At 38.7% G+C, this 18,534-nt stretch overlaps 1 protein-coding gene across 2 annotated transcripts; it reads left to right on the forward strand.

The window, feature by feature from the left end:
- The first annotated feature begins 713 nt into the window (after positions 1–713).
- Positions 714–18,254, forward strand: LOC101354457 (zinc finger protein 883-like). 2 transcript variants are annotated; one of them, XM_023739429.1, is made up of 4 exons: positions 714–878; positions 12,250–12,376; positions 13,962–14,109; positions 15,040–18,254. In XM_023739429.1, exons 1-4 carry the CDS (start codon positions 876–878, stop codon positions 16,850–16,852), a joined length of 2,091 nt encoding a protein of 696 aa, XP_023595197.1. In that variant the 5' UTR covers positions 714–875; the 3' UTR covers positions 16,853–18,254. The 2 variants fall into 2 exon arrangements, with proteins under 2 accessions (XP_023595197.1, XP_023595198.1); XM_023739430.1 differs by lacking the exon at positions 12,250–12,376.
- The last annotated feature ends 280 nt before the right edge of the window (positions 18,255–18,534 follow it).

Raw genomic sequence — 18,534 nt, forward strand, 5'->3', positions numbered from 1 at the left:
GCTCTGAAACCTAACATGCCCAAGACAGAGCTTTTAAAGTCTCACCTGAACAAATCTACTTCTCACCTGGCTTTCCCAACCAGTAAGCAGCATCAGCCTCCATTCACTAGATTAGGGGAAATGGTCCAAGCTACCCTGAGAGGAGAGCTTCCTTGTGAAAGCAGCCTCTGAACTTTCGTCTACTTTTGTCACAGGAAGATACACTCTCCACCCAGCAGCAAGAGACATATTTCAACAATGTAAACCAAGTAAGGTATCAGTCACATACAGAATAAAATCCACATATTTTACGGGCCAGCAAGATCCTCCACATTCAGGGTTATGAGTAGCTCTCTTGAGTTAAATCTACAATACCCTCATGTTCGATAAGCTCTTGACACATTTTTAAAACACTTTTTCAGAGATGTCAAGATTTTCCTTGCCTTACAGCGTTTGCACCAGGTATTTCTTCCGATTAGAGGAAAACTTTTAAACCGTAGGAATTCACTAATTCCTGTAATTCAGGTCTCACCTCAAATGTCACCTCCTCTGAGAGTGCCCCTCCTGTCTCCTCATTTACTGCCACTCATGTGTATGTTTAAATATCATTGCGATTTTCACAATGGAGTAAATCCAATTAAGGTTGATATTAGCCTTCAACATGTAAATACAAGCATTTTAAATTAAATATTACTTTTGCTTTTAGCAGTTCTATTTCCTTATGTGACAGGCTTCCACAAGTAAGGATATCAACCGCTCAGACTGGTGTGTGGACCAAACATTCATCTGCTTCCAAACTGCCCAGTGCTCTAGTTCCTCTCCCATCCTTCTTCCTGACGTGGCTTCTTTGGCTCAGAGACGACATTCCCTTAGACTTCCAGAAGCTGGCAAAGGAAATGGTGAGTTCTGCGGAAAACTGGGTTATCCTTACTGTAAGTGGGTGAGGCTGGATATGAATTGCTGGGGGAGCAGCTGTGTGCTGTGGGACTGTGGTTCCTCAGTGAAGAAAGGTGGCAGAGGGGACCAGGGGACTGAGCCCTAGGAGGAACACTGAGGCCCTGCTCCACTGTCACTGGGTCCTTTCTCTGTTCATATGTGGCTTTTCAGGATTTGGATGTCTGGGGTCACCTTCCCGTATGTAATTCTCAGAGCTGGCACCGTGGGGCATTAACGTCCCCACCCTGGGCCTTGGTGCTCTGTGTTGAATGACAGAGTCTCCTGACCAGAGCCTGAAGACAGAGCAGCTCCGGCTGTAGAGGCTGAGCCCCGCCCTCCAGAGCAATCCTTGTCCCATTTCTCTGAGCAGTGTTCTTGACTCCCCCCAGGCACTGGAGCATTTTCTGTGCAGTTCTAAAACTACAGCTCTCCCTCACACTGTGTTATGGGTTACAATGGAGTGGGGGCGAGGGAGTTCGTAGGGGAAGGTCCTGACTATTTATGGGGTCCTGGGTGATGTGGGTGCTCTCCTGATGTCACAAAGGTATGAAGCTAGGGACAGTGACTCCAGCTGGGTTCTGTGTGGGGTTTCCAGACATATTTTTCCCCCAGTGGGAAAGGCTTTTGCCTTGAGGCTTTCAGGTGTGTGGAAAGCATGACTCCCCAGTCTAGGGCCTCGTCCTCCCACCTGTGTCTAGAGCTGGGATTTAATCCTGTAATTGTTGATGTTCTCCATAGTCTTAGATTAGAATCTTAAATTCAGCTGTTCTCTTTTGCTGGAGACGCTCTACATATGAGATGTGTGTATTTAAGTTTTTGGGTTTACAATTTCCATGGAAGAAAATTTCTAAATCATTTAGTGTGTGTCTACTGAGAATTTTTCAATTTAATGGATATAAACTTTTCAAACGCAGAGGAATGCCTATTTTAACTGATGTAAAACTTAAATCTTGAGAAGGTTCTTAAAGATTCCTGTTATATTTAACAAATCATGCTAGAAGCCCCTAATGTGTTAAATACTTTAGTCATTTTAGAAACATTCTTCGGGCTGAGAGAAAATGGATGTGCTGACTGATATCCCTGGTTACTGTGTTTAGAAAGAGAGCTCGAGTTCCTACTTTTGTGATTTGTACAAATGGGTTAGACCATTTAATAAACAGTTGGGTCCTAAATGATTAAATTTTACATGACTTTGTTATTACAAACATGAATTCCTGGTAAAAACACTTAGTATCTCTTCTGACTTATATCATGTTTAAAAGTACAATACAGTTTACTCAGGTTATGTTTTTCCAATAGGTAATACCTTCACAGTTTGAAACTCAGTATGAATTTAAAAGTATACTTCATGAAGACTTGTTCCCACTCTTGTCTTTATCCAGCCCGTCCCTCTTCCCCCAACTTCCTTTAAATAATTAGCTTTATTACTTTCTGAAGCATCTTGCCAATGTTTATGTAAAAGCAAGCAAATAGAAGTTATTTCCCCTCGTTTGTTACAAAGAAGATGGCATGAAATTTATATGGTTTATAAACAAAATATCTCAGTGATGTTTTCATAACAATACGTAGAAAGCTTAAATCTAAGTTACTATAAAACTCTAGAATGCTACATATGATTGACTGTTGTTTTTGTCTATATTGCCATGAATGGACGCTAGGATTGTGGCCGTTATTTTGGTCTTATAACGCTTGTTGTAGTAAGTATAAATGTAAATTTCTAAAGTTCAGGAATTAATAATTTAGATATAAAAGCCTTTCTGAAGTAAGATAAGGAAAATCAAAATGAAGGGATTTTCACATGACTTTGTAGAATAGATGAAAATTATATTTCTTTGGTTTTTGAAAGAATGCTTTAAAGTTTCTATTGTCAACTGTATCATAAACAAGGAGTGTGTAAACTTTTCCTGTAAAATTTGAATAGTAATCTGAATTGCTGGTAATACATAGGCCTTGGTCGGCTTTTATGTCCTTCTACCATGATCTCATCTCCTGCCTGGAGATTGTTACTATCTGGAGGTAGAAGTTTATGACTATTACCAATATTATCACTAGTGTCATAGCTTATAACTTCTGAAAGTATTGTAATTTTACTTTTTTATATATAGAACAAATTACCTGGAATGGAGTTTTTACATACAGAGTACACAAGAATAGATTAATTATTCAAATCAGATAATTAGTTGATTTAAAAAAAAAAGACAACTAGTTGCCATAGAGTCGATTCTGAGTCATGGTGATCCTGTGTGTTTCAGAGTAAAACTGCACTTTCTAGGGTTTTCGGAGGCTGGATTCTTGTAAGTAGATCACCAGACCTTTTTTCAGAGGTGCCTGTGAGGCAGTTCTTCTCTGCCCTATAGTGTTGCAATGAGTCGGAATAGACTCGACGGCAAGGGGTTAAAGATGGACTCAAACCACCGACCTTTCAGTTAGTAGCAGAGCGCTTAACCCTTTGTGTCACTTAGGGACCCCATTGAGTTGCCACTACCCCACATATTGAAGTATATGTGCTTTCTGTCACTGCCCTGCCTTGCTCGCTGTGTCCAGAATCAACTTAATATAGGTAGGTGGACCTTTTTCCGGGGCTGAGTGTTTTTTTTCCATTGGGAGTCCTGGTGGCGCAGTGGTTAAAGTGGTTGGTGGCTAACTAAAAGTCGGCGGTTTGAACCCACCAGCCATTGCGTGGGAGAAAGATGTGGCAGTCTGCTTCTGTAAAGATTTACAGCCTTGGAAATCCTATAGGGCCGCTATGAGTAGGAACTGACTTCACGGCAGTGGGTCTGGTTTTGGTTTATACTGATACTACATTGTCTAATATAGCTTTATTTATCAAGTAAATATATGAAAGCATAGTTATATATATGACATGTTTGGATAAGTCCCCTTGCCTTTTTCCATAGAGCATGTTGGCTATTCGTGGGCATTTGCATTTCTAAATACATCTTTACTGTATTCTTTTGTGAAGTCATAAAAAATAATTAAATTGCTTGGAATTCTATAGAAGTGAATTAGAAATAATGATCCATCTGGGAGAACAGTTTTCTAAGAGCATGCTCTACACTTCATTTAGTTCAGTCTATTTGCGTGTCATTTAATGTTTTATATAATTTTTTTCATTAGGATCTTTAAGTTTTCAATTACACTCCTTTTAGATACCTTTTATTTTTAGTAAAATACATGTTATCTTTTAAAGTTAATTTCTCAGTGTCTAGTACTAGTGTATGTACGTGAGATATTTAAAGTAAACCTTTCTTTGATACTTCGTAATCTGAGCACTTGCCAAATTCTCTCAGTCCTGTAATCGTCTGTATCATCTTTTGAGGTTCTACATATACAGTGGAAACCCTGGTGGCATAGTGGTTAAGAGCTATGGCTGGTAACCAAAAGATCGGCAGTTCAAATCCACCAGGCGCTCCTTGGAAACCCTATAGGGGCAGCTCTACTCTGTCCTATAGAGTTGCTACGAATCGGAATCGACTCGATAGCAATAAGCAATGGTAATACATAAACAATTATTTAATCTATAAAGTAAAATGGAGTGGGACTCTTCCCCCCCCACTTAACATTCTTTTTACTTTTTTTCTTCCTTCTGGTACTTTTTTGGCATGTACCAGCTACGACCTTTATGGTAATATTGAATAGGAATTGTTTTGTTCTGTTTTGTATCTGTTTTTACTAGGAAAATGTGGAATTAGTAGCTTCATTCTTTGGGGTATGTATTTTGTTTATGTCCGTTTTCTGATTGTACATGTTTCTTTCCATTTCTCAATCTAAGAGGTGTTTTCAATGGAGATTTAGAAAAATTTATAATAGATGTACAATTAATATATAAAATCAACATCCATGTCATAGAGATAGATCGCTCCTGACTATGCTTCACATGAGTTGATTTTCAGTCACAGTCTTCACTCTACCCTTTCGATGTAATCAGTATCTCGACATTTATAATGATGGTTTATTTACTTTCGTTTGTAATTTATCACCTATATGTTGTTATTGTTAGGTGCTGTCAAGTCAGTTCTGACTCATAGTGGCCCAAGTACAGGAGAAAGAAACACTGCCCAGTCATGTTTCATCCTCACAGTCATTGCTATGTTAGAGCCCATTGTTGCAGCCACTGTGTCAGTCTATCTCGTTGAGGGTCTTCCTCTTTTTTGCTGACCCTCTACTTAACCAAGCATGATGTCCTTCTCCAGGGACTGATCACCATAATTCAAAGGCATCAATTCTTTGTGTCTTCTTTATTGTCCAGCTTTCACATGCATATTAGGCAGTTGAAAATACCATGGCTTGGGTCGGGCGCATCTTAGTCCTTACAGTGACATGTTTACTTTTATCACTTTAAAGAGGTCTTTGTGGCATATTTACCCAATGAATGTGTCTTCTGATTTTTTGATTGTCGCTTCCATGGGCGTTGATTGTGGATCCAAGTGAAACGAAATCCTTGACAACTTCAATCTTTTTGCCATTTATCATGATGTTGCTTATTGGTCCACTTGTGACTATTTTTGTTTTCTTTGTTAAGCTGCAATACATACTGAAGGCTGTAGTCTTTGATCTTCATCAATAAGTGCTTCAAGTCCTCCTCACTTTCAGCAAGTAAGGTTGCATCATCTGCGTATGGCAGGTCGTTATTGAGTCTTCCTCTAATCCTGATGCTAAGTTCTTCATATAGCTCAACTTCTCTGATTATTTGCTTAGCATACAGATTGAACAAGTATGGTGAAAGGATACAACCCTGATGCACATCTTTCCTGATTTCATACCACACAGTATCTCCTTCTTCTGTTGGAACAGCTGTCTCTTGGTCTGTGTACAGTTTCCTCATGAGCACGAGTAAGTGTTCTGGTTCGCCCATTGTTCATAATGTTATCCATAATTTGTTATGATCTGCACAGTCAAATGCCTTCGCATAGTCAGTAAACATCTTTCTGGTAGTTTCTGCTTTCCGCCAGGATCCATCTGACATCAGCAATGATATCTCTTTTTCCATGTCTTCTTCTGAATCCTGCTTGAATTTATGGCAGTTCCTGTCGATGTACTGCTGCAACCGCTTTTGAATGATCTTCAGCAAAATTCGTGTGTGTTATTAATGATATCGTTCGATAATTTCTGCATTCTGTTGGATCACCTTTCTTTGGAACAGGCACACATATGGATCTCTTGCAGTCAGTTGGCCAGGTAGCTGTCTTCCAAATTTCTTGGCATAGACGAGTGAACGCTTCCAGCACTGCATCCATTTGTTGAAACATCTCAATTGGTATTTGTCATGGATTGAATTACGTCCCCCCAAAAATGTGTGTATCAGTTTGGCTGGGCCATGATTCCTGGTACTGTGTGATTTTACTATATGTTGTAAACCTGGCTCTATGATGTTAATGAGGGAGGATGGGTGGCAGTTGTGTTAGTAAGGCAGGACCTGATCTATAAGACTGGATTGTGTCCTGAGGCAATCTCTTGAAATATAAAAGACAGAAGTGAGCAGTGAGTCAGGGGGACCTCATACCATCAAGAAAGCAGTGCTGGGAGCAGAGCGCGTCCTTTGAACCGGGGTCCCTACGCTGAGAAGCTCCTAGTCTGGGGGAACACTGAAGAGAAGAAGGCCGATAGAGAGAAAAAGCCTTCCCCTGGAGCTGATGCCCTGAATTTGGACTTTTAGCCTACTTTGACTATGAGGAAGTAAACTTCTCTTCGTTAAAACCATCCACTTGTGGTATTTCTCTTGTAGCAGCACTAGATAACTAAGACAGTATTCCATCAATTCCTGGAGTCTTGTTTTTCACCAATCCCTTCAGTGCAGTTCGGACTCCTTCCTTCAGTACTGTCAGTTCTTGATCATATGCTATCTCCTGAAATGAATGTCGACAAATTCTTTTTTATATAGTGACTCTGTGTATTTCTTCCATCTTCTTTTGATGCTTCCTGCATCGTTTAATATTTTTCCTGCAGAATCCTTTAATATTAGAACTCGAGGCTTGGATTTTTTCTTCAGTTCCTTCAGCTTGAGAAATGCCAAGCGTGTTCTTCCCTTTTGGTTTTTTAAGTTTGCACATTTCATTATAATACTTTGTCTTCTCGAGTCACCCTTTGAAATCTTCTGTTCAACTCTTTTACTTCATTTCTTCCTTTCGCTTTGCTGCTTGATGTTCGAGAGCAAGTTTCAGATTCTCTTTTAACATTTATTTTGGTCTTTCCTGTCTTTTTAATGACCTCTTGCTTTCTTCATGTATGATGCCCTTGATGTCATTCCACAACTCATCTGGTCTTCAGTCATTAGTGTTTAATGACTCAAATCTGTTCTTGAGGTTTCTGAATTCAGATGGAATATACTCAAGGTCATACATTGGCTCTTGTGGACTTGTTTTAATTTTCTTCACCTTTAAATCAATATGTAGTGGTAGGTTTTTGTAGTAATTTGCAATTTCTTAACGATATGATGTTAAGCATTTTTTTATTGTAGTTTAAGTGAAAATTTACATTTCAAGTTAATCTCTCATACAAAAATTTATGCATACGTTGTTATGTGACCCTAACTGCTGTCCCGGTACTGTGAAAGCACACTCCTCCTTTCCACCCCTGATTTCCCGTGTCCATTCGTCCAGCTCCTAACCCTCTCTACCCTCTCATCTCACCTCCAGACAGAAGCTGCCCATTTAGTCTCTTGCATCTACTTGAGCTAAAAAGCACACTTTTCACGCGTATCATTTTATGTCCCACAGTCCAGTCCAATCTTTGTCTAAAGAGTTGGCCTCGGGAATTGTTTTAGTTCTGGGTTGACAGAGTCCGGGGCTGTGCTTTCTGGGGTTTCTCCAGTCTCAGACAATTAAGTCTGGTCTTTTTACTAGAATTTGAATTCTGCACCCCACTTTTCTCCTGCTCCATCAGGGACTCTCTGTTACGTTCCCATTAGGGCGGTCATTGGTGGTAGCCAGGCACCATCTATTTTTCTGGTCTCATGCTGATGAAGTCTCTGGTTTATGTGGCCCTTTCTGTCTCTTGGCCTAATACTTTCCTTTTGTCTTTGGTGTTCTTCATTCTCCTTTACTACAGGTGGTTGGGACCAGTTGATGCATCTTAGATGGCCGCTTGCTAGCTTTTAAGACCCCAGGCGCCACTCACCAAAGTAGAATTTTTAAGCATGTTTTCACATGCCTATTTGTCACCTATTCAGATCTTTTGCTCCTTTTCTATTTGGGTTTTTTGGTTTTGTCATTGTTGAGTTTTAAGAGTTCTTTCTATATTTTGGATAAAAATCCCAGGAGAAAAACCAAACCCATTGCTGTCAAGTCAATTCCAACTAATGGTAACCCCACGTATTACAGGAAAGAGCTGTTCCATAGGATTTACTTGGCTGTAATCTTTATGGAAGCAGATCACCAGCTCTTTATTTCATGGTGCCGCTGGGTGGGTTTGAATCCTAAACCTTTATATTAGCGTCTGAGCACAAACCATTTGCCCTACCCAGGGACCTTCTATTTTGCATATCAATCCTTTATTACATACGTGTTTGGAAAAAGTTTTCTCTTAGCTTTTCACTTGTTTTTTTATTTTCTTGACTGTGTCTTTTCCAGAGCAGAAGTTTTTCATTTTTTAAAATCTTTATTTTTGCTTTATTTTTAAGCATATAGGTAACAAAATATTTGCAAAAGTTTTTAATTTTAACGAAGTCCAATTTACCCATTTATTTACCGTCATGGATCGCTCTTTTAGTGTTGTATCTAAAAAATCATCACGAAACCCATGGTCACTTAGGTTTTCTTCTATGTTTTTTCTTGGAGTTTTATAGTTTTGCATTGACATTTAGGTTTTTATGCCGTGTTGTATCATTGTTTGTAAAAGGTGTAAGAACTTTGTGTAAATATCTTTTTTTGCTCATGGATGTCTAGGTGTTTCAGCACCATTTATTGAAAAGGCTTTCCTTTCTCCATTGATTTTCCTTTGGTTTACTCAAAGCTCAGATGATTATATTTGTGTCTATTTCAGTGCTCTCTTTTCTGTTCCATTAATCTGTTTGTTTTTTGGCCATTACCACACTGTGTTGATTACTGTAGCTTCAGAGTTAGTCTTGAGGTGGTGCAGTGTCAGTCTTCCAACTTTTTTCTTCTGTATTGTGTTGGCTGTTATGAGCCTTTGTTCTTTCCATGTAAATGTTAGAAAAAGTTTATCAACAGTCATAAAATGACTTGCTGGAATTTTGGTTGGGATTGCATTGAATGTATAGATCACTTTGGGAAGAATTGACATCTTAACAATATTGAGTTTTCCCATTCACGAACTTGGAATAGCTCTCCTTTCATTTAAACCTTTGAATTCTTTCATCAGAGTTTCGTAGTTTTCTTCGTATATATATTTTGCATATTTTGTTAGATTTATACTGTTTCATTTTTGTTGTTACCAGCGTAAATGCTGTTATGTTTTTAATTTGAAATTGCAAGTGTTGTTTATTGGCATATAGAAAAGCATTTGGGTTTTGTATATTAACCTTTTATCTTGCAACTTTGGTATGATCAATTATTTTGTGAGTGGTTTTCTTGATTCTTAGGGATTTTCTATATAGATAGTCGTTTCATCAGTAAACAAACAGCTTATTTCATCCTTAACAGTCTGTATACTTTTCTTTCCTTTTCTTGTTTTATTGCCTTGCCTGGAGGACATGCACCAGACCCAGATGTGTATGTGGATGGACATAGCTTGAACGACTGTTATGCGCACCTGACAGTGTATATGTGTGTGTGTGTGTGTATGTATATATTGTGTGTATGTATATATTTAAATTTCCTATTTAGAGTCAATTTACAATCTATGGACACCTTGATATTTCTATATTCACTGCTGTATCTGCTTTGCCAACATAAAGCAGGCTCTGCGTCAGTATTACCTAAATTTTAATAAATGAAGGTAACTACAGTTAAGAGTCTGAAGGGAAGAAGTTTTGTGTGTGACAGAGGACTTTGCCAAGAGAAGTAGCTCCTGGTTTTCTCAAATTGTATAGGATATTTCCTTTTTCTCCTCTTCCTAGTATGGAGCAGGACTCTAGATTATCCATGGTGTTATTGGAAAATAATAGCCAAAATAACGTCAAGATTATATGCATACAAACAGAAATGGAATTGTCAGGAATTTAGGTGTCAAAAAGACAAATTGACCTGCATTGTGATCCTGGATCATCAATATTCCATGTGGTTGACATTGAGCATGTGATTAATTGATTGTTTCTAACTTTACTCAGGTATTAACTGTTTAAAATAATATGTGCTTAGGAGAATCATGGGATATAAGTAAGCTAGTGTGTTGAAAACTGCGAAACTTTTCACAAATCATAGGTAATACTTGGAACATTTTATCATTATTGTATAATTAACATGAGAGTTTTGATGACTTTAAAACATGTAACCTGGCCCACTTCAGTGGAGCAGATTTTTGGAGTTTGGCTCTAGCTCGAAGTTTGTCGTGACCCCATCATACTAGGACTGATTAGAGAGGACATAGACAGCTCATTTCACCACTTCCCTGACAAGAGGAATCTTCTTACTCTAAAGTTGCTCTGTTTTAGCACCCAAAGTGTCTTTTAGCAGTCTTTTCTTTCCTCACAACAAAAAGAAGCCAATGAATTAGTGCTAACTTACAGAGGTCACTGTTACAGACAAGGGTATTCCAGTGGTCATAGTTCAGGTAGTCATGGTTGTGTGCCTTCCAGGGGCTGCAAATGTGAGAGAATTTTGGAGTGGAGCCTCTAGAGGACTGGTGTGTAAGTCTATGATTCCTAGGGTTTACAGACCATTTAACCATTAAACTGGCTGCACTTCATCTTAAAAAATTAACTTTTTTTGTGGTAAAAATTAATATAAAAAATTTGCCAGCACAACAGTGTTTATTTGTATAACTTGGTGACATTGATTACGTTCATCATGTCGTGCAGTGATTACAAACTTGGAACGAAACCTTTGTTAGCAAACAGAAGGACATGCTGTTGTTTCTGGAGAGATGGTGCTCTATGTCATAACATTAGACTGTGTGAGGGTGTATGGGTTTATGTTTATTGATGGGAACAGTCACTAATGATGTACAGTTGCATGCGTTCTCGAAATTTGAGAATTGTGGGGACATCTGGATTTTCATGTTCCCTGTGTTACCTAGATCTTTTAACCTTTTATTACCTTTATCTGTCTTTATGCAAGGAACAGAGAGGATGACAGAACGCTAAGTTTTTGAAAAATGCGTGACTGACATGAAAAAATCCGTAATTCTCCAAAAGAATATTCTGTTCTCAGCAGGTGTACCTGTCACCTCCTGAATTACTAGAGTTATTCAAGAAAATACGACCAGCTCAGGCCTTGCTGCCAGTTTGTGTGGGTCCTTGGTCCTCCCATGACTGTGAGGGGTAAAAGAAAAAAGAGCCATTCTGAACTGTTTCCCAGTTATTAATACTCATTCTGCCTTCATCCTGTGTTTTCTTTTGTTAAGTGTTCTGGTGGGTCTTGTGGAAGGAAGCCGTCTCAGTTATCTAGTGCTACTATAACAGAAATACCGCAAGTAGACGGCTTTAACAAAGAGAAATTTATTTGTTCACAGTCAAGTAAGCTAAAAGTCCAAATTCAGGGCATCAGTTCCAGGGAAAAGCTTTCTCTCTGTCGGCCTTCAAATCAATCTTCCCCCAGACTAGGAGCTTCTCTGCGCAGGGACTCGGGGTCCAAAGGACACGCTCTCCTCCCAGCTCTGCTTTCTTAGTGGTGTGAGGTCCCCCTGTCTCTCTCTTCCCTTTTTTTATATCTCTGAGAGATTACTTCAAGGTATAATTCAATCCTGTAGATTGAGTCTTGCCTCACTGACATAACTGCCACTCATCCTCCCTCATTAACATCACAGTGGCAGTATTTACAACATAGAGAAAAATCATACAGTACCAGGAATCATGGCCCAGCCAGATTGATACATTTTTTGGGGGAGATAATTCAAACCATGATAGAGGTGTAATTGTTCCCAAGGAAGTGATGATCTGGATGAGACCATTTCGCTAAATTGTGCTAGGTTTTCTAACTGTTCTGGAACAAAAATCAAGAGGAATAAGATGCACTTGATCTCAATAAAACTATGGAGAAATCATTTCAGTGTGTTGGAAGTCTGTGAGACAGGATGTAATCAGTGAGGAAGTGAATGTAGTTAGTGAAGGGAGGAGGCTGATGGCCATACTCTAGAGTAGACCTTGGTAGACCACAGAACTTTGTGTCAAGTCCCTATGAATACTGAGTTCCCCAGGACTCTCAGCCTTACCCTTCATTCCTGTACACACTGGAGTATGTCGTGCCTTGCTGATCCAGAATGTGTGGGATGTTTTAGGACTCATTAGTCGTTGAGGATGTGGCTGTGGTCTTTAGCCAGGAAGAGTGGGCTTTGCTGAATCTTCCTCAGAGGAAACTCTACAGAGATGTGATGATGGAAACCTTCAGAAACCTGGCCTCAGTAGGTAAGAACAGCATCTTTTTTTTTTTTAGTGAACAGAAGTATTTTACTCATGGACTTTTCTCCAGTATTTGGGCTGAGGAATGGGAATAAATTGTTAAATAAAACAGTCACGGTCCTTTGGTGTTTAAGGAGCTTACAAAATTTGGTTTCCCCATGAACATAAAGCTCTGTGTATTAAAGTTAATTTTCATTTTTCTTCTGATTTAGGAGCCCTGTTGGCATGGTGATTAAGGGTTAAGCTGCTAACCAATAAAAAGGTCGGCAGTTTGAATCCACCAGCCACTCCTTGGAAACCCTATGGGACAGTTCTACTCTGTCCTGTAGGATTGTTATGAGTCAGAATCAACTTGAGAGAAATAAGTTTGTTTTGTTTTTCCCTTTATGTTTAAAACCCTTGGCTCTTTAAGTGTTGTAAGTAAAACATTGGCTTCAAGGGTCATTCTGGGGCACTGAGAGATTTGTGATTTAAGAGCTTGTAGAGAGTTTGTGTTTATTACAAATTTTACATGATTTTTTGCTATAAATATACTCAAACCTGTTCATTTTCAGAGACTCTAAAGAACAAAATAGTGGCACAGTTTTGAGGAAATGTTCATTTATCTTCACTGTTTTCCCTCATGATAGGCATTTCTCCATAAGCACTGTGTCAGCTATAAACGTTTTCCCAGAGAAGCAAGGGGAAGATCTGAGGATAGTGGAGCTAATTCTCATCCAGGATCAGTGTGTCGGGAAGCACTAGGAAAGCCAGAATTTTTGAAGGACTGGTCCTGCATGCAGGGGATTACATTTCAATTAACTAGTAAAAAGTTTCTTTTGGGTTGAGGACACAATTTCCCAGATACCTGAGCTTCCTTTTCTGACTTTAGCAATCCTCTCACATCTGCAGTCATGGAGACTTCTCTGCTTTTAGTATTACATGTGTATTGTGCCCAGTGTCTTTCTGTTAGCTCTCCTAATTACACCTACTCATGTCACCATCACTGTCAATCCTAATGGAAGTATTTTCTAGTAAATTCCTTTCTAACCATTGCCGTCTTAGTTATCTAGTGCTGCTATAACAGAAATACCACAAGTGGATGGTTTTAACGAAGAGAAGTTTATTTCCTTACAGTAAAGTAGGCTAAAAGTCCAAATTCAGGGTGTCAGCTCCAGGGGAAGGCTCTCTTTGTCAGCCTTCTCATTGTTTCCCCGGACTGGGAGCTTCTGCTCTTCTCCTGGCACTGCTTTCTCGATGGTGTGAGGTCCTCCTCTTCTCTCTGTGTTTTATATCTCAAGAGATTGCCTCAGGACACAATCCAGTGTTGTAGATTGAGTCCTGTCTCACACAACTGCCGTCCCTCCTCCCTCATTAACATCATAGAGGCAGGATTTACAACATATAGGAAAATCACACAATACCAGGAATCATGGCCCAGCCAAACTGATACATTTTTGGGGGGACATAATTCAATCCATGACAATTGCCAAAGTGCCAAAACAGGGAAATGTGCTGAGTCTGTCTTCGTTCACAGCAGCCTTTTTTTACCCTAATAATTCTTTTCCTTTTTGTTTCATATTGTGAACCTCAACTTGAATTGTTGGGTCAGTCTCTCGGAACTTTGATGATGAAGAAAATCTATCCAGTGAACGTATAATGGTACAATTCATTAAGAATAAAACGTGGTCCTCCATGTTAGAATTCTCCAAATTGCATGGCAATAAAGATCAGAATAAGAACCAAAGGAGACGTTTGAGGTGAGTGTCATACATATAAAGGAAAACAGTGCTTCAGGAGAAAGTACTAAAGTGTCATGACATTATATACTTATATAGATATGTTTATGCAGTTCTTATTTATCGTCTGTCTTGCATTTATAACAATAGTATAAAATCTTCTATTTGACTACTTTGTGAATTAATGACATGTCTGGAAGTAACGAATGTGAGGTGCAAAGTGACAGTAATGCTGGTTGTGATGGTTAAGGTTGTTTGTCAGCTTGGCTGAGCCATGATTCTAATCGGTGGTTTTGTAATCATGTAATTTGGCAGTTATGATATAATTTGGCATTTTCAGAGCATCTCGCACATCAGGTATACTATGTTAAAATAAACGCTCACATTCCTGGTTACACCTAGGCTACCATAATTTTTGCATAACGTTTTTGCATAACGTCTTGTTCTTTGCAACCTAACCATATCTATAAGTAAGTAGTGGTTGTATATACAATGCTTGGTAAAGCAGAGAGCAAAAAAGAAGATCCTCAACAAGATGGATTAACACGGTGGCTGCAACAGTGGGCTCAAACAAAGTAATGAGGACGGTGCAGGACCAGGCTGTATTTTTTTGTACATGAGGGTTCCTGTGAGTCGGAAGCCACTCAACAGAATCTAACACCAACAATATATGTAAATTTAATGGTAATAGTATGTGTTCAGAGAATTTTTACAGTATATTTTCATAAATCTGGGTCAGATATCGAGTACTTGAAGCGTATTTCACTTGGACAGTTATCAGAAAACCTCATATTTTAGAAAAACAGTGGCAATAATGATAATATTTCTGCTAGATGATTTAACCTAGGAAACGTGATAAATCAGGGCAAAAACTATGCATGTTCATTGTGTTTGATAATGATGAAATGGGAACAAATCTAATTCCAACAGTATGTTGCCTATTTTTAACAGAAATCATACAACAGAGAACCACTGTGAAAGTAATGAAGGCAATCAATGTGGGAAAACCTTCAGCCGGATTCCAAATCTTAGTGTGCTAAAAAGAAATTCACTGGAAATAAATCCTTTTGAATGCTGTGAGTATGGGAAAACCTTCATGGATCACTTATCACCTACCCATCATGTCACATCTGACACTGAATGCAATACCTCTCAGCATAAGGAATGTGGAGAAGCCTGCAATTGTCCTTCTCACCTAACCACTCCTATGAGAACTCTCAATGGAAAGAAACCTCGTAAATGTAAGGTATCTGGGAAGGACTTCATTTGTATCTCAGCACTTAAGAATCCTGTGACAATACTCACTGGTGAGAAACGCTATGAATGTAACCAATGTGGGAAAGATTTCTGTAGTTTCTTATCCTTTTGGACACACGTGAGATGTCATAAGCATGAATGTAGAAAACGTAAAACCTGTAGTTGTACTTCATCCCTCACTTTACATAAAAAATTTCATAACAGAGGTAAGCCTTATAAATGTAAGGAATGTGGGAAAGGCTTTATTTGTTCATCACACCTCACTGAACATATAAGAACTCACAGTGGAGAAAGGCCTTATGAATGTGAGGAATGTGGGAAAGCCTTTAGGTGTTCTTCACATCTAACTAAACATATAAAAACTCACAGTGGAGAGAGGCCTTATGAATGTAAGGAATGCGGGAAAGCCTTTAGTCAGGCTTCACACCTCACTACACATATAAGAACCCACAGTGGAGAGAAGCCTTATAAATGTGAGGAATGTGGGAAAGCCTTTAGTCAAGCCTCATCCCTCATTACACATATAAGGACTCACAGTGGAGAGAAGCCTTATGAATGTAAGGAATGTGGCAAAGCCTTTAGTTGCTCTTCAGCCCTCACTACACATATAAGAACTCACACAGGAGAGAAGCCTTATGAATGTAAGCAATGTGGGAAAACCTTTAGTCGCGCCTCATTTCTCACTCAACATGTAAGAACTCACAGTGGAGTTAGGCCTTATGAATGTAAGCAATGTAGGAAAGCCTTTAGTCGAGCATCGTACCTCACTACACATATAAAAACTCACAATGGAGAGAGACCTTATGAATGTAAGGAATGTGGGAAAGGCTTTAGCTGTTCCTCAGCCCTCACTACACATATAAGAACTCATAGTGGAGAAAGGCCTTATGAATGTAAGGGGTGTGGGAAAGCCTTTAGTCAAGCTTCAGCCCTCACTAGACATATAAGAACTCACAGTGGAGAGAGGGCTTATGAATGTAAGGAATGTAGGAAAGCATTCAATCGGGCTTCATACCTCACTACACATGTAAGAACTCACAGCGGAGTTAGGCCTTATGAATGTAAGCAATGTGGGAAAACCTTTAGTCAGTCCTCACACCTGACTACACATACAAAAACTCACAGTGGAGAGAAACCTTACGAATGTAAGGAGTGTGGGAAGGCCTTCAGTCATTCCTCAGCCCTGACTTCACATATAAGAACTCACACAGGAGAGAGGCCCTATGAATGTAAGGAATGTGGAAAAGCTTTTAGTCAGGCCTCATCCCTCACTACACACATAAGGACTCACAGTGGAGAGAGGCCTTATGAATGTAAGGAATGTGGGAAAGCCTTTTGTGATTCCTCAAGCCTCACTACGCACGCAAGAACTCACAGTGGAGAGAGACCTTATGAATGTAAACAATGTGGGAAAGCTTTTAGTCAGGCCTCGCACCTCACTAGACATACAAGAACTCACAGTGGAGAGACTACTCAAAAGTGGGATGTTTCATTTTTACTGCTGTAATTTCAGATTTCCCAAAGTCTGGGATTAAAGAACAAAGTTACTCAGTGAGTACAAAAGAAATTTAACTCAAAGATGGGGTCATTAGAGCTACATTGTGGTTTTGAGAGAAGTGGCAGTTTCATTTTAAGTGCGGGACTCATCAGTGTTTCTTTCTCAGTCCATGCAGAATTTTACCGATCTTAAGTCTTGGGTTATTACAAATAAGGCTGCATGGAAACACCTTGAGCAAATGTTTTATATTTTTTTTGGTATTTTATTGATGTTATTTTGCATTCAATACACCTCCTCACCAACTGTCTTTTTTCTGATGTTTCACATTTACAATAGTAAAAACTCTATTGTCCAATTTTTTTGTATGTCAGTGACATACATGTGGCAGTAAAGAGCACCGAGGTGCAAGGTGAGAGTAACGCTGAAGGTGATTGGTAATGTTATGTGTAAAATTGGCTGGGTCATGATTGTCAGTGGTTTGGCATCTATGTAATGATGTAATTTGGGAGTTAAGTTCTGGAGACCTTAATTTTTGCATAAGGCTTATTTTCCTATAACTACTTGGTCTTTGGAACCTAACCATGTTGATAAGTGAGAAGTGGGTGTAGACTGAACTTGTATATTGTTTAAGAGTGTTATTGTTTTCATATTTATCACCTTTTTTTCCATTCTTTCCTCTTGTATAGTTAATTGTTTCACCATTTATAATTAATAAGTTTCTCATGGGTTGATAATTTGAGACTTTGTAAATAGTCTGTTTTTCATTATAGTTTGGTCTATTAATTTTAGTACCCATTGATGATTATTACCACTGATTATTATGATTGGATATTTACCAAATGATATTTTCTGTTCCAGTCATTTCTTCTATGTTTCTTAATGGGAATTCTGCAAAGAATAGCTCTTCCTTCTCTCCCCCTTCCATATTAAATTGCTTGTATCAATTTTATAAACACTATAATCAATATTACTTTTTTTTAATCTTGCCCAAATTGTCTCAGATTATTAGGAGCTTTCTTAAGTAGGTTCTTGCATTTTTTTGACATGTCCCCATTATAATTTGAACAATACATTCTGCCCTTGTCAAGGCTCATCTTACCGTTTTCCTGCCTGAGCCCTGGAATCAGACTTTTCTCCAAGAAACCCTAGTTTCTTTTTAAGAAACAAAAATTTGAGCATAAGGGATGGATTGCTACTTGGTCCTAACAATGAAAAGAAGTAGGAAGTATATGTATTAGAGTATATACACAGTCACATATTTATACCTATTCCTATTATTTATGTATTTCAAAAACCACAAGATCATACTGTATCTCAGATTCGAATCTAACACCACAGGGCTTATTTTAGCCTATTTCTTTACTTGATCTGTTACTTTTTTTTCTTGTAGTAATACTACTGGTTCTTTTAATCCACAATACATTATTTGCTGAATCTTAGAATATGCATAGTTTCAGAACTGCTGACTGTGAGGTGATGAACCACATTGCTGAAAGCGTTTTGGTCATTGTTCAAGGTTTCTTAAAGTTTCCTGATGCAGAAGCTGATGAATAAGGGTGGGTAAGATAGAGGGATTACCTGGTGGTCTCATGATAACCTAGTGAGGCTTCATTTAGCTTTTACACAGGACTGTCCCATAAAATGGCAGAAGTCAGAGGCTTGAGCTATCTGGTGAGAAATGTCCATCCATG

Source organism: Trichechus manatus, unplaced genomic scaffold, assembly GCF_000243295.1.
Source record: "Trichechus manatus latirostris isolate Lorelei unplaced genomic scaffold, TriManLat1.0 scaffold00134, whole genome shotgun sequence".
Classification (NCBI taxonomy): domain Eukaryota; kingdom Metazoa; phylum Chordata; class Mammalia; order Sirenia; family Trichechidae; genus Trichechus; species Trichechus manatus.

Bases quoted from the DNA above. Each gene is read 5' to 3' on its own strand.
- LOC101354457 (XM_023739429.1), top strand. The intron at 12,377-13,961 runs GTAAGAACAGCA...TTGTTGGGTCAG, and splicing joins CAGAAACCTGGCCTCAGTAG to TCTCTCGGAACTTTGATGAT. The intron at 14,110-15,039 runs GTGAGTGTCATA...TATTTTTAACAG, and splicing joins AACCAAAGGAGACGTTTGAG to AAATCATACAACAGAGAACC.